This window comes from Mustelus asterias, unplaced genomic scaffold (assembly GCF_964213995.1).
Source record: "Mustelus asterias unplaced genomic scaffold, sMusAst1.hap1.1 HAP1_SCAFFOLD_451, whole genome shotgun sequence".
NCBI lineage: Eukaryota > Metazoa > Chordata > Chondrichthyes > Carcharhiniformes > Triakidae > Mustelus > Mustelus asterias.
The window spans coordinates 230,468-247,836 of NW_027590404.1; the positions used below are offsets into that span (position 1 = coordinate 230,468).

The following is a 17,369-nucleotide window of genomic DNA, read 5'->3' on the forward strand; positions in this document are numbered from 1 at the left end:
AATTTCAAAATGTTCATTATTACATAATACAGGGCCTGAATCAGTTGCTTTCCATACATTAATATTTGGTTTTTTTGCAGGCTTGGGCACCTCTTGCCTTTAGTTGGTGTGTTATTTGTTTCATGGCTCGTTTCACCTGTGCAGGAATTATCGAACCATCCATTCCTCCTTTATCATCACTGCACATGGCACCCCTTCCCTTTTCCAGATGTTGCCAAAATGACATGGAGAAAAGCCTTTGATCTGACCAATCATGCAGAGGCCAGATGTTGAGATTCAGATACCTCCTTAGACTTCTCTACAGATTTGCTGCTCTTGACTTTTTTTCTTTGTATTTTGTCAGTTTTGTATTTATAGCTTTTTCCTTCTATTTAATCCTACTACTCATAGATCCACAGCCATAGCAAAGCTTGTTTTACTTGCCATTGGTGTGGTCTATATATTTGTTTTGTTTGGTTCTGATAATCTCAGATTTTAAAAATTACTAATTGTGAATGTGCATTTTCCATCTTAGTTCAGCAACACAATTTGTTTTAATATTCAGTTTGATTTAAGCAGTTTTGTCTCTCCAAATACCTTTCATAGGTTTTATAATATCCAGTGCTGTTGATTCAGTGCAGCTAAATATACATTTGTCTCCTAATGATCACCATCAGCATTTATACTTTGGCAAATCCACAGTTAATACTGCTTAGCAGCATTTGACACAGTTAGTCAGTATATTACCTGTTGCCATTAGCCTTATCATAGAATCCCTACAGTAGAGAAGGAGGCCACTGAGCCTGCACCGACAACTATCCCACCCTATTTACCCCACAGTTATCCTGCTAATTCCCCTGAAACTAGGGCCAATTTAGCATGGCCAATCAACTGAACCCGCACCTCTTTGGACTGTAGGAGGAAACCCACGCAGACACTCCACACAGATAATGACCCAAGCCGGGAATCGAACCTGGGTCCCTGGCACTGTGTGGCAACAATGCTAGGCACTGTGAGGCAACAGTGCTAACCACTGTGCCACCATGCCGTCTTAGTTTGTATTGAAATCTTTTACATTGTGTTTTAAATGTATCCCCCTTAAGTGTGATAACTTTAGTTGATTTCTATTAATTCCATATCCAGTTTAGTGTTTTGTAAGGGTATGCCCTGCCTCGAGGATGGCTTAGCAGAATCATCTTGGCCTTCCACAGAGGCCTCCCAATCTTTCTTCGGAACTCTCCTGCAGGATCTCTTCCCTATTACTATAAAACCCTCCTCAGAGGTTCAATCACTCTTTATCACAGTTTTGAGACTAAATTATAGAAGTGGGATTGGGTCCAATCGCTAACTTTTTTGGGGTCCTCTGGAGGTTGTTTCTCACTTGGATCCATGTTTTTTATGGACTCTGGAAACTATGGATTCCTTGTCTCCTACCTTCAGCCTATAGCTGATTTGTATCCAAACATGGTCTCCTTTTTCAGGCAGAGGCTAAAACCTCAGCTTCTATTACCTTTCCTTTAAGCTTCCCTGTATACTTTTTGTTCAGTAAGAAGTCTAGCAATACCAGGTTGAAGTCCAACCGGTTTATAGTCCAACCTGTTGGACTTTAACCTGGTGTTGTTAGACTTCTTACTGTGCTTACCCCAGTCCAACGCCGGCATCTCCACATCATGACTACTTTTTGTTCAGCAGTTAATTGAGCCCTTGAAGCTAACTAAACTATAAGATATTAACTTGAACACCATTTTCTTTATTAATTTTAGTCCCTCTGATAGGTACTGGTATGTTTAACTCTATTCTGATTATTTCAAGGTCAGTTTTCCCAAGCTATAGGTGTTAGTATCTTGATTTTAAAAAATTATTTCATTTCCTGCTGTTGTGGATGATTGAGTGTGTCTCAAACCCATCCTTCAGTGTAAATGCATCATGCATTCCTCCATGTTAGTTCTTTTACATTTAACAAATCAACAAATTTGCGTGCACATCTTGGTATCCCAGAATAATGATACAATGGCATCTTCCTGTCTGGTATGAGAGAATTTCACACAATTAACAATCAGAATTTCATTGGCCAGACAAAGAGAATTGAGCTTTCTCGATTTAATAGGTTTGTTAACCTCTCACTACAATTTTATTCAGACCAACATTTTATTGACTGAATACCAGACAACAGATAAAAAGGTGAAAATACGGCACACTTCCAAAAAAGACAAATTGTCATCTTTCAAATGCCTTTCTAAATTATTTGAATTTAACTGAAGAAAACACCAGCTTTCACAGTTTAACCTTTGTAAGATTTGCATTTGCGTGGTGCTTTTCACAACCCCTGTCTCAAAATGATTTCCATGCAATGGAATACCTTTGAACTATAATGTAAGACATGTAGCAGCTAGTTTGCACACATCAAGCTCCCACAAACAGCAATGGACCAGCTAACCTATTGTTGTGATTTGATTGAGGGATAAATATTGGCCAGGACACTTGGGATAGCTCCCCTGCAATTCTTCGAAATAATGCCATGGGGTATTTTAAACAAATCTTAATAACATTCTTACACAAAAGGGTAAAGAGCACAGCATGTGATTATACACTCAAATCTTGCAGACTCTAACAATAGGAAGAAATCTTTCACTTTCTCTCCATTCAAGGCATATTGTTGGCTTTATCCTTTTATCCTCAGCCAGTTTTCAATTTCTAATAGAACATGCTGGAAAAACTCAGCGGTCTGTCAGCATCTGTGGAGAGAGAATGGAGCCAATGTTTAGAGTCAGGATGATCCTTTGTCAGATACAGATATTGTCAGACCTGCTGAGTTTTTCCAGCATTTTCTGTTTTTGTTTCAGATTCCAGCATCCACAGTGTTTTGCCTTTATCTTGAGTGTTAACTCACTGCCACTTCTCTTCCAGGAATGCCTTGCCTGAAGAAGCACTGCTCTTCTCTCCGACAGAATTTCCATTTGTCTCTTTCATCTTGTCCATCTCCATTGCTTTCCATTTCCCTCCTGGTGTTCGATAAGGTTTTACCAAAACTCGTTTTCACAGACATGTTTCCTTCCTCAGAGACTGTCTCCATCTGAGATGGGCTCTGACGAAGGGTCACCCTGACTCAAAACATTGGCTCTATTCTCTCTGATGTGGAGATGCCAGCGTTGGACTGGGGTAAAGACAGTAAGAAGTCTCACAACACCAGGTTAAAGTCCCAACAGGCTTATTTGGTAGCAAAAGCCACTAGCTTTCAGTGGATGCTTTGATCTATGGAGTCTGAGCACAGAGGTAGCATATCTGCTACCCCAGAGACGGCATAATTTGTTGTGGAGCACTACCACTTGGATGTTGTTGGGGCCCATATTTATGCCTTTGATGAATCCAGTGCGTTCAACCATTTGTTCATATCATGTAGAATGAACTGAATGATACCTTGACTTTAAGAACTGAATTACAAAGAGAAGTTACAAAAAACTGTTATATGAAGTTACATAGTAAATATCAGAAATTGAAATAAAGGCAGAACACTGTGGATGCTGTCCATCATCTACAAGGCACAAGTCAGGAGTGTGATGTGATATTCTCACAGTGTGAGTGCAGCTCCAACAACACTCGAACTCAATGCTATCGAGGTCAATATGCTTAATCATAGAAATCATAGAAACCCTGCAGTACAGAAAGAGGCCATTCGGCCCATCGAGTCTGCACCGACCACAATCCCACCCAGGCCCTACCCCCATATCCCTACATATTTACCCACTAATCCCTCCAACCTACGCATCTCAGAACACTAAGGGCAATTTTTAGCATGGCCAATCAACCTAACCCGCACATCTTTGGACTGTGGGAGGAAACCGGAGCACCCGGAGGAAACCCACGCAGACACGAGGAGAATGTGCAAACTCCACACACACAGTGACCCAAGCTGGGAATCGAACCCAGGTCCCTGGAGCTGTGAAGCAGCAGTGCTAATCACTGTGCTACCGTGCCGTCCCTAATAGAAAGAGGCCATTCGGCCCATCAAGTCTGCACCGACCACAATCCCACCCAGGCCCTACCCCCATATCTCTACATATTTTCCCACTAATCCCTCTAACCTACGCATCTCAGGAGACTAAGGGCAATTTTTAGCATGACCAATCAACCTAACCCGCACATCTTTGGACTGTGGGAGGAAACCGGAGCACCCGGAGGAAACCCACGCAGACACGAGGAGAATGTGCAAAGTCCACACAGACAGTGACCCAAGCTGAGAATCGAACCCAGGTCCCTGGAGCTGTGAAGCAGCAGTGCTAACCACTGTGCTACCGTGCCGCTACAGGCAACACATCTGCCATTCTGTTACCACCCCATCAGTGTGCTCTCAAATATTCACTCCCTCTCCGCTTCTGTAATCGGGCTCTGGATGCTTTGATTTGTGGAGTCTGAGCACAGAGGTAGCATATGTGCTACCCCAGAGATGGCTCCAAAAAGTACCTGAATGTTACTGTGTACAGTTTTGCTTTCCACACTATAGGAAGGATATGATTGCACTAGAAAGGGCGCAAAGAAGATTCACCAGGATGTTGCCTGTGCTGGAGTGTTTCAGCTATGAAGAGAGGTTGGATAGCTTGGGATGGTTTTCCTTAGAGTTGAAAAGTCTGAGGGTGACTTGATTGAAGTGTACAAAATTACGAGGGTCATAGTGTAGATGGGAAGAAACTTCCCGTTAGTAAAGGGGTCAATAACTGGGGTATAGATTTAAGGTTAGAGGCAGGAGATTTGAGGAAAAACATTTTCACCAAGGGTGGTAGGAATCTGGAACGCGCTGCTTGAAAGGGTGGTAGAGGTGGGAACCCTCAACATTTAAGAAGCATTTAGATGAGCACTTGAAACACCTTAGCATGCAAGGCTCCAGAGCAAGTGCTGGAAAATGGGTGCTTGATGGCTGACACAGACATGATGGGCCGAAGGGTCTCTTTCTGTGCTGTAAAACTATGACTCTAGTTTGACTCCATCATTGATGTACAGTGACTTCAATGTGCACCATCCACAAGATGCATTGCCATAAGGCTCTGATGACAACACCTTCTAAATTACCTAGAAGGACAAGGGCAGCAGATGCATGGGGCACCACCAGTCCTGCAAGTTCACCTCCGAAAGGTGGAACATCATCCTGAGTTGGAAATATATTGCTGTTCTTTTACTGTCACTGAGTCAAAATCCTGGAACTCCCTTCGTTACAGTACTGTGAGTGTGCCTTCACTACATGAACTGCAACGGTTCAAGAAGCTGACTCACCACCCACCTTTTCAAGGGCAATTAGGGAAGGGCAATAAATGATGGCCTAGTCAGCAATGTCCACATCCTGTGAAATTTTAAAATAAATTCAGTGCTCCGGGTGAGAGATACTATTGCTGTGAATTATATGCAGTGCTTCAGATGTTAGCTAATGTTGCCTGGAATTGTACCCTGTGCTTCTGAAATGCAAGTACTTGTTTCCAAATTTGTCACAGAGGTCGTCATTTGGTTCATATCTGAGCTGACCAGGAACAAGCTCCATCCTTCTAACAATTACTTTAGACCTGCACCCTTGGTTTTGCATCTTCTGTTAAGGGAACTTTATCCTTCCTATCCACTCGACCGTAGCCCCTCATAATGTTATAGACCTCAGTTTAATCTCCCCTCACCCTCCTCTGTTCTGAAGAAAACAACCCCAGCCTACCCAATCTTTCATCATAGCTAGAATTCCCCAGTCCGAGCAATTTTGTAAATCTCAACATTCTTGTAAATCTCCTCTGTACCCTCTCTAATGCAGTTATATCCTTCCTGTACTGTGGTGACCAGAATTGTATGCACTACAGTTCTAGTCATTCAGAATTGTAGCCGATCTTGCATTTTGTACAATTCTATCATCATCTCCTTGTTGATATGTTCTGCGCCACGGGTACTAAAGGAAATGATCTTGTATGCTCTCTTCACCTATGTAGCTGCCTCGCTATCTGCAGGGACCGGTGAACATATACTCCATGTCCCTTTGTTTAAATACGCTTCTCAATGTCCTCTTGTCCTATTTGTTCTTTCCAAATGCATTACCTCACATTTTTCCGGATTGAATTCCATTTGCTACGTGTCTGTCCATCTGACCAGTCCATTAATGCCTTCCTGCAGTCTCCAGCTTTCTTCTTCACTGTCAACCACAGCTAATTTTCATATCGTCTGTAAATTTCTTAATTATGCCTTTTTGAACATATGGATTAGGAGCAGCAGTAGACCATTCAGCTCCTCGAGCCTGCACTGCTATTTAGTAAGATCATTACTGATCCAATTATGGCCTCATCTCCACTTTCCTGTCTGCCCCCCTCCATGTCAGCCATTAATTTACTACCTCAGTCTTAGAAATATTCAATGATCCAGTCTCCACTGTTCTCTGGGGCAGAGAATTCCACGGACTAATGTTTAAGTTTATTTATTATTGTCACAAGTAGGCTTACATTAACATTGCAATGAAGTTACTGTGAAAATTTCCTCATCGCCACACTCCAGCACCAGATTGGGTACATTGCGGGAGAATTTAGTATGGCCAAAGCATTTAACCAGCATGTCTTTCGGAATGTGGGAGGAAACCGTAGCACCTGGAAGAACGTGCAAACTCCACACACAGACCGAAGCCGGGAATCGAACCTGGGTCCCTGGCGCTGTGAGGCAGCAGTGCTAACCACCCTAATGACCCTGTAAGAACATTTCTACTCACCTCTATTTGAAATGGGAGTTTCCTTATTTTAAAACTGTCTTCCCTAGTTCTAGTCTCCCACACAAGGGAAAATATCCACTCAGCATCCACCACATCAAATCTCCTCAGTATCTTATCTGTTCAATAAGATCACCTCTCGTTCTTTTAAACTTTTAATGGATACTGACCAAACCTTTTCTCATAAGGTAAACTCTCCATCCTAGGAATCAGCTGAGTGAACCTTGTCCAAACTGATCTAATGCAATTATCTCCTTAAGTAAGGGCACCAAAAACTGTACACAGTACTCCACATATGGTCTCACCAAAGCCTGCAGTAAAACTTCCCTACTTTTATGTTGTAATAAAAGCCGACATTGTACTTGCCTTCAAGAACATTCTTGTCCTGGAAGGAAAGCAACACAATTTACACTAAATTGGTTCTTGGCATGAAATGATTGTACTGTAAGGAGTGATTGAATAGATTATGTTGGTATTCCTGGAGTTTGTAAAGAAATTATCTGAATTAAACATCTGGGGGCAATCTTCCCAAAAAAATTCTAAATGTCACAAAATTCTGGAAATCAGAGTGTGGAGGGTGGAGACCATCTTTTTTTGAAATAAAATTTTACAAAAAGATGGTCTCTACCAACACATTGGTTTTCAGACTTTTGTGACACTTAGAATTTTTTTTAGGGCGTCATTTACCTTCTTAATTAGGGCGACATGGTGACACAGTTTTTCACAGTAACTTCATTGCAGTGTTAATGTAAGCCTACTTGTGACACTAATAAATAAATTTTAAAAATTAATCACTTGCTGTTTTTCATGATTCGTGTACCAGGGCACTCGGATCTCTCTGTATCTCTGTTCTGCAATCTCTCTCCCCAATAATGTGCTTTTTTTTATTTTCTTGCTAAAGTGGACAACCTCAGATTTCCCATCTGCCAAATTTTTGCCCACTTGCTTAGCCTAACTAAATCTTTTTGTGGATTCCTTATGGCCTCTTCATAACTTAGCTTTCCTACCTATCTTTGTGTCATCAGGAAATTTAGCAACCATACAGTTGCTCCCTTTAGCCAAGCCATTGATATTGGTTGCAAATTGTTGTGGCTCCAGCACTGATCCCTGCAGCACCTCACTAATTACAGCTTGCCAACCTGAAAATGACCCATTTATTCCTGCTTCCTGTTGGATAACCAATTCCCTACCCATGATCATATGTTACCCCTGCACCATGAGCTCTTATTTTGTGTAGTAACCTTGATGTCGCACCTTAATCAAATGCCTTTTGGTTATGCAAGTATTACCCCATCTACAAATTCCCCTTTATTTACATTAAGACCATAAGACATAGGAGCGGAAGTAAGGCCATTCGGCCCATCGAGTCCACTCCACCATTCAATCATGGTTGATTTCCACTCCATTTACCCGCTCTCTCCCCATAGCCCTTAATTCCTCGAGAAATCAAGAATTTATCAATTTCTGTCTTGAAGACGCTCAACGTCTCGGCCTCCACAGCCCTCTGTGGCAATGAATTCCACAGACCTACCACTCTCTGGCTGAAGAAATTTCTCCTCATCTCTGTTCTAAAGTGACTCCCTTTTATTCTAAGGCTGTGCTCCCGCGTCCTAGTCTCCCCTGCTAATGGAAACAACTTCCCTACGTCCATCCTATCAAAGCCGTTCATTATCTTGTAAGTTTCTATTAGATCTCCCCTCAACCTCCTAAACTCCAATGAATATAATCCCACGATCCTCAGACGTTCATCGTATGTCAGGCCTACCATTCCTGGGATCATCCGTGTGAATCTCCGCTGGACCCGCTCCAGTGCCAGTATGTCCTTCCTGAGGTGTGGGGCCCAAAATTGCTTACTTGTTAGTTCCTCAAAGAACTTTAGTAAATTAATCAAACATTATTTTTCTTTCACAAAATCATTTAACTCCTTTAACTCCACCTAATCACAGGATTTTCTAAATGCCCTGCTATAATTGCTTATACATTTTCCCTACGATACATAAGAACTAGGAGCAGGTGTAGGCAATTCAGTTCCTCGGCCTGCTCAGCATTTCAATATGATAATCGCTGACCTTATCTCATCTTCAACTCCATTTTCCTGCCATTTTTCCATAACCCTAAAACTCATTAATTAAGAATATGTCTATTGCCTCAAATTAAGTCACTGTTGTGGCATCCACTGCACTCCGGGGTAGTGAGTTTCACAGGTTCACGACCCTTTGAGAGAACTATGTTTTCCTCATTTCTGATTTAAATCTGCTATCCCTTATTCTAAAACTATGACTCTTGTTCTATGTTAGGCTAACTGGTATATGGTTTCCTGCTTTTTGCCCCTCTCTTTTCTTGAGTAGAGAAGTTTGATGAACTATTTTCCAATCTGATGGGACCTTGCTTGGATCTTTGGAAATTGGAAGATTATAACTATTCCATCGACTATCTTAGCAGCCTGTTCTGTCAAGACCTGAGGATGCAGGTCATCAATCCTGGGGGCATGTCAGCCTTAGTTCTAACACCTTTACAGTGGAGATTGTCATTGTTTGAATTCCTCCCTCTCTTTCACCTCTTTATTTGTAGGTATTTCTAGGATTTTATTTGTGTCTTCTACACTGCAGATAGACACACATAGCTATTCAGTGTTTCTTCTACTTTCCTATTTCCCATTTTTAATTCCCAGGCACTCTCTCACGAGGACCCACACTCACTCTAATTACTCCTTTACCTTTTTAAATACGCCATTTATCAATACTGCGCATGCCAAGGGGCCCAGTATGCCACTTGCTGCCCAATTAGACTCCTGCCACATGAAATAGAAGGGAAAAAAGTCTTGCAATTATTTAGCACCTGTTCTGACACCCCAAGGTGCTCTACAGTCAATGAAATGTAGCCATTGTATGAAAGGCAGCAGGTAGTTTGTGCACAAAGGTCCCACAAGCAACAATGTGATAATGACTGGATCATCTGGGGCACAGGTTTAAGGTGCAAGGGGCAAGGTTCAAAGGAGATGTAGGAGGCAAGTTTTTTTAAACAGAGGGTGGTGGGTGCCTGGAACTTGCTGTCGGGGGACGTAATGGAAGCAGATATAATAGTGACTTTTAAGGGGCGCCTTGACAAATAGATGAATAGGATGGGAATAGAGGGACATGGTCCCCAGAAGGGTAGGGGGTTTTAGTTCAGTCGGGCAGCATGGTTGGTGCAGGCTTGCAGGGTCAAAGGGCCTGTTCCTGTGCTGTAATTTTCTTTGTTCTCTTTGTTCTTTATCTGTACTTTGTGAAGCGAGCAATGCTGATGATGCAGCTGTGTTTGCTGATGTCAAGTTTCTCTATTTGTTGTATTTTCTCCTCCTGTTTCTGAGAGGATTAACTTTTGGAGAAGCTGCTGAGACTCCGATATGTTGTCCCTGTTTAAGCCACACGGCTGCCCTGTCGTTGGATACTGATTTGGAATGGGAACTTTGATATCTTAGGCTACTTCAACAACCCTGAGCTAAGTACAATCTTACTCATCAGCATAGGGTTGGATTTGTGTTCTTTATGCCTGTGTTCCACTGTATGATGTATTTACTCAGTAGAGATGCTCTTCTGATTTCTGATGCAGAATGACGACTGGTTATGAAATTGGGTGAGATTTTTCACCAGTATAATTAAAACTGTACGTAATTGTCTTTCTCCTTATTTCCACCATCAGTAAGAAATGTTTAGGTGATGGGGTATCAGTCTGTAAAGGCCGATACCAGGTGGTGATGGTGAATGAAGTCCTCAGCCCCAGTGGTGATCCAGAGAAGCACTTGACAATTAAAGCGAGCCAAATAGACAGCAACAGTGGCACAGAGCAGTGTGTTCTGAAAGATGATTGGTAAGGAGCTTTTGCACACTTCTGTACATGTAGATTCTCTGTTTTCTCATGCAGTGGCTGTAGAATACGTACCGAAACCACTGAGATGGCATATGTTATCTTTGGAACTCTGCTTCCCATTGTCCCAGGCTGCTCACTTGCTGCCGTTGTGGAAGTTAGCAGTGAACAACCATGCTTTTTAATACAAGAGGTCACAGGTATCACCAGTCCCTGACTCTCGTGCCCTGAACAGTTCACTCTGAGCAGGGGAAGTCCGTCTTGAGCAGCTGGTGGCATTTGCTAGATTGTTCTACTTGAATTCAGTCCACCTGGAGACTTCGAAAAGTTCCCAGTGTTTTGTGCTTTTACCTCATTGGTGGTTGAGTCATGATGAGAGGACTTTAATATTAGTGTCAGCAGCTTGATATGTGAGAGTTTAAATTGTAATCATAGAGTCCCTACAGTGCAGAAGGAGGCCATGCGGCCCATCAGATCTGCACCTAAGACAATCCCACCCAGGCTCTATCCCCGTAACCCCAAGTATTTACCCTGCTAGTACCTGTGGCACTTAGGGGTAATTCATCATGGCCAATCAACCTAAACCGCACATCTTTGGACTGTGGGAGGAAACCGGAGCTCCTGGAGGAAACCCATGCAGACATGAGGAGAACATACAATCTCCACACAGGCCGTGACCCAAGGCTGGAATTGAACCCGGGTCCCTGGTGCTGAGAGTCAGCAGTGCTAGCCACTGTACCACTGCCATTACCTAAGTTTCTTTCTAGCCTATCTATATCCCTCATAATTGTGTACACCTTGATCAGATCACCCCCTCAGCCTTCTCTGTTCCAAGGAAAACAACCCCAGCCTAACCAGTCCCTTTTCATAGCTGAAACACTCCATCCCAGGCAACATCCTGGTGAATCTTCTCTGCATCCTTTCTTGTGCAATCACATCCATCCTATAGTGTGATGACTAGAACTGTACACAGTATTTTAGCTGTGGCCTAATGAGGGTCTTACACAGCTTTGTCATAACCTCCCCGCTCTTGTATGCTATGCGTCGGCTAATAAAGCAAGTATTCCATATGCCGCCTTAACCACTTGTCTACCAGACCTGCTACCTTCAGGGATCTTTATCCTCTGTACAGGTTCCTCTACTTTTGAGCATCCTACCGTTCATTGTGTATTCTCTTGCCTTGTTAGTCCTCCCAATATGTGTCACCTCACAATATTCAGGGTCATGGAACCAGTTATTGCTACGTGTGAGATTTTTTTGATGACACTGCTGAAGGCTGTATTTATAGGAGTCTTGAGTTGCCCCGAGATTTGAGTGGGACGGGCTTCAGATATATGGAGAGAGAAGCAAGAGTTAACGTTGGATATAGTTAAACCTTGAAATCTTTCAGTGAGCATGTTGTGGTTTTGTAACAGTTGTGCTGGCTCACAAATCACAAGTTGTTCTGTGAACCGATGGTGATTGCTAGGCTACAAGACTAACTTTGAGTTTATACTGGCCAGTGGCTAATAGATAAAACACTAGCATCCTAAGCCAGGAATTGTGGTTTCACGTCCCATCTGTGAAGAAGAAAATTTAGCTACAAGGACACAATTGGCTGAACAATTTTCTTCTGTTCTGTAACCATTCTGTGATTCTATAAACTAAAACGAGGAACTGCTGGAAACAATCAGCTGGTCAGGCAGCTGGTCTGGAGAGGGAAACAGAGTTAATGTTTCATGAGCTCTGGCAAAGTGTCATTAACCTGAAATGTTAACTCTTGCTTCTCTCTCCACAGAAGCTGCATGTCCTACTGAGTATTTCCAGCATTTTCTGCTTTTTATTGTTTGCATCATTGACAGTATTTTAATTTTATATTTGAATTATTTCCAATAACCTTGGTACTTGATCCTGAGAGTGTGACAAAGGCAAATGATCCCTTTGACATGGTTGACCACCCCATCCTCCTCTAATGTCTCACCACTATCATCCAGCTAGAAGGGCATACACTCGCCTGGTTCCATTCTTATCTATCAAATTGTGGCCAGTGTATCACTTTCAATGCTTCTCTTACCATTCCTATAGTTAACCCCGGTGTTCCTTGAACCCATCCTTGGCCACTTCCTATTTCTCATCTGTATATTGCCGCTCGAAAAGCATTACCGTTCACATACCCAATGACACCCAGCTCTACCTCAACCACCACCTCTCGACTCCTCTACTGTTGTTGAATTAATAGAGTGTATATCTGACATCCAGTTCAGGATGAGCAGAAATTTTGTCCAGTTAAATACTGGGAAGACTGAAGTCATCATCTATGGTCCCACTTCAAACTCCATTCCCTCACTACTGACTCCATCCCTCTCCCTGGCAACTATCTGAGATCAAACCAGACAGTTCACAACCTTGGTGTCATATTTGATCATGAGATGGGTTTCTAACTATGTATCTGGGCTAATACAAAGACTACCTAATTCTACTCCTGTAACATCACCTGACCTTACCCTTCATTTCATCTGCTGAAACCCTCATTTATCCCTTTGTCATCTTTAGATTTGATTGTTCCAATGCTCTCTTGACTGATCTCCCACATCTGCCCCTGTAGTCTTGGTATCCTAAAACCCTGCTGCCCATGTTTTGACTCACCAAGTCCTGTTCACCTATCACTTCTGTACTTATTGATTTACATTGGCTCCTAGTCAAATTGTTTACAAATCCCTCCATGGTTTTGCCCCACCCTAAATCTGTAATCTCCTCCAAAGTATCAACATTCATCTAATCCTGGCCTCTTGAGCATCCCTGATTTTAATTGTTCCATCAATGGTGGAGGTGCCTTCAGTTGCTTCTGTCCTAAAATCCTGGAATTTCCTCCATCTTTCTATCTCAATTTCTTCCTTACGCTTTGGGTCAGTTACTCTAATGTCGACTTTCGTGGCTCCATTTCCAATTTTGCTTTGTAATGCTCCTGTGAGATGCCTTGGGACATTATATTAGAGATGCCATATAAATGTAAGTTGTTGCAGCTGTTGAATGAAATTAGAAATACTTGGAGAAACTCTTACCCTTTCAGGGACTCTGTTGAAGTCAAAGTTGGGGATACAATTCATGTTGAAGGCGAAAAGCACTTGGATACCTGGATAATAAACAAGGAAGCTGGGTACCTGGTTGTGAGCCCAGACCACCTGATTTCTGGGACTAGTATTGCAAACAGCATCCGGTGCATGCGCAGGGCTGTGCTGAATGAGAGATTTAAGGTGAGACTTACAAACTATATTCTCCTGAGGAAATGTACAATGCACATTCAACACATGTACCATTACTGCAAAATACTCCATGATCCCAAATCTTGGATACTATTCCTTTTACTAGAAATTACCAATGCATGGATACTCTGCAGGTTCCTATAAATTCCCTATTTCCCCAACCCCCAGAAAATAGGAACATAGGAATTAGGGGCGAGAGTAGGCAATTCAGCCCTTCGAGCCCGCTCCGCCATTTTATTTGATCATGGCTGTTCTCCATCTCATCCCAACTCCACTTCCCTGCCTTTTTCCCATAGCCCTTTATCCTGGTTTTGATCAAATATTTATCTATCTCTTTGTTGAATCCATTGATTCTGCATCCATTGCATTCTGGGCCGGTGAGTCCCATAGATTCACAACCCTCTGTGAGAGGTAGCTTCTCATTATCGCTGTCTTGACCCTCCCCCCTTCTTACTCTACAACTATGACGTCTTGTCCTAGATTGTTCGAGAAGGGGGAACATTTGGTTAACATTTACTTTATCAATCCCGTTGAATATACCTCAATCAAATCACCCCTCATTCTTCTGTACTCCAGCGAGTACAAGCCCAAGCTACAGCACCTCATACGACAGCCCCTTCAACCTGGAATCAATCTAGTGAACTTCTTCTGATCTTCCTCCAGTGCCACTACTTCCTTCCTCAAATAAGGTGGCCAAAACTGAACAGAATAATCCAAGTGTGGTCTCACTAATGCCTTATACAATTGTAACAACACTTGTCTTCTTTTATACTCTAGACCCTTTTCAATAAATGCCAAGATATCATTTGCCTTCCTTATAACATTCGAGAATCACAGAAACATCGAAAACTACAGCACAAAACAGGCCCTTCGGCCCCACAAGTTGTGCCGAACATATCCCTACCTTTTAGGCCTACCTATAACCCTCCATCCTATTAAGTCCCATGTACTCATCCAGGAGTCTCTTAAAAGACCCTATTGAGTTCGCCACCACCACCACTGACGGCAGCCGATTCCACTCGCCCACCACCCTCAGTGTGAAAAACTTCCCCCTAACATTTCCCCTGTACCTAACCCCCAGCACCTTAAACCTGTGTCCTCTCGTAGTAGCCATTTCCACCCTGGGAAAAAGCCTCTGGGAGTCCACCCGATCTATGCCTCTCAACATCTTGTATACCTCTATTAGGTCTCCTCTCATCCTACGTCTCTCCAAGGAGAAAAGACCGAGCTCCCTCAGCCTATCCTCATAAGGCATGCCACTCAATCCAGGCAACATCCTTGTAAATCCCCTCTGCACCCTTTCAATCTTTTCCACATCCTTCCTATAGTGAGCACAGTACTCCATATGGAGCACAGTACTCCATATGGAGTCTGACGAAGATCTTATATAGCTGCATCATTATCCCCGGACTCCTAAACTCAATCCCTCGATTGATAAAGGCCAGCACACCATACGCCTTCTTAACCACCTCCTCCACCTGCGGGGCCGATTTTAGAGTCCTATGGACCCGGACCCCAAGGTCCTTCTGATCCTCCACAGTACTAAGAGTCTTCCCCTTTATCGAGCGCCATATCCTGTTCTTAGGAGGGCATCTTTCAGCGTCTGGAGGTGTCTGTTGCGATCCTCCTCATCTGAGCATCTGCCCCACCACCAAAATAGATCCCATCAGTCTCGCAGCAGACACAGAGGAATTCATCAGACGAATGGGGCTGCGGGAGTTCTTCCACAAACCCCAAGAGGCCAACAGCGAACACAATGAGACAGCCAATGAACTGGAACAGCCGACAGAGAGATCCGCAGTGCAGCAACCGAAGAGGAAAGAGTTGAATTGGACTCCTCCAGAAGGTCGCTGCCCTCAACTTGACATGTATGCCCACATGTCAGGAGGTGTGCCAACACCAGATTCATCAGCCGCACTCACAAGACAGCCCCGAAGATCACCCAAGCACAACGCAACGCCATCCGCGCTCTCAAGACCAACCGCAACATTGTCATCAAACCAGCAGACAAAGGAGGGGCCATCATCATACTGAACAGAACGGATTACAGCAAAGAAGTGTACCAGCAACTGAACAATGAGGAACACTACAGACAGTTACCCGCAGATCCGACCAAAGAACACACTCATTAACTCAACAGACTGATCAAGACCTTTGATCCGGACCTTCAGAGCACCCTCCATGCAGTCATCCCACGTACTCCCTGCATTGGAGATCTTTACTGCCTCCCAAAGATACACAAGGCAAACACACCCGGCCGTCGGGCAATGTTGTGGTTGGTCTTGAGAGCGCGGATGGCGTTGCGTTGTGCTTGGGTGATGTTCGGGGCTATGTCGAGGGCATCCGGAAACCCATTGTACAAAGAACCCCCAGCTTTTGTCGCGACACTACGGACTTCCTACAGAAACTCAGCACACATGGAGCAGTTGAACCAGGAGCACTCCTCGTCACAATGGATGTCTGGGCACTCTACACCAGCATCCCCCATGACGATGGCATTGCTGCAACTGCCTCAGAACTCAATGTCGACAACTGCCAATCTCCAGATGCAATTTTACAACTCATCCGCTTCACCCTTGACAACAATGTCTTCACCTTCAACAATCAGTTCTTCATCCCGACACACGGAACAGCCATGGGGACCAAATTCGCATCTCATTATGCCAACATCTTCATGCACAGGTTCGAACAAGACCTCTTCACCGCACAGGACCTTCAACTGATGCTATACACTAGATACATCGATGACATTTTCTTCCTTTGGACTCAAGGCGAACAATCACTGAAACAACTATATGATGACATCAACAAGTTCCATCCCACCATCAGGCTCACCATGGACTACTCTCCGGAATCGGATGCATTCTTGGACACGCATCTCCATCAAGGACGGTCACCTCAGCACTTCACTGTACCGCAAGCCCACAGATAGCCTCACGATGCTCCACTTCTCCAGCTTCCACCCTAAACACGTTAAAGAAGCCATCCCCTACGGACAAGCCCTCCGTATACACAGGATCTGCTCAGATGAGGAGGATCGAAAGACACCTCCAGACACTGAAAGATGCCCTCATAAAAACAGGATATGGCACTCGACTCAGCGATCAACAGTTCCGACGCGCCACAGCGAAAAACCGCACCGATCTCCTTAGAAGACAAACACGGTACACGGCGGACAGAGTACACTTCGTTGTCCAGTACTTCCCCGGAGTGGAGAAGCTACAACATCTTCTCCGGAGCCTTCAACATGTCATTGATGAAGACGAACATCTCGCCAAGGCCATCCCCACACCCCCACTTCTTGCCTTCAAACAACCCGCACAACCTCAAACAGACCATTGTCCGCAGCAAATTACCCAACCTTCAGGAGAACAGTGACCACGACACCACGCAACCCTGCCACAGCAACCTCTGCAAGACGTGCTGGATCGTCGACACGGCTGCCATCATCTCACGTGAGAACACCATCCACCAGGTACATGGTACATACACTTGCAACTTGGCCAACGTTGTCTACCTGATATGCTGCAGGAAAGGATGTCCCGAGGCATGGTACATTGGGGAGACCATGCAGATGCTACGACAAC

At 43.8% G+C, this 17,369-nt stretch overlaps 1 protein-coding gene across 1 annotated transcript in view; it reads left to right on the plus strand.

Annotated features, from left to right (window-relative positions):
- Positions 1-17,369, plus strand: part of dna2 (DNA replication helicase/nuclease 2) — a 100,664-nt gene that overhangs the window by 7,753 nt on the left and 75,542 nt on the right. Inside the window, exons 2-3 of the mRNA XM_078204796.1 lie at positions 10,376-10,543; positions 13,590-13,773. Of these exons, the coding sequence (XP_078060922.1) occupies positions 10,376-10,543; positions 13,590-13,773 (352 nt within the window). The remainder of the gene's footprint in view (positions 1-10,375; positions 10,544-13,589; positions 13,774-17,369) is intronic.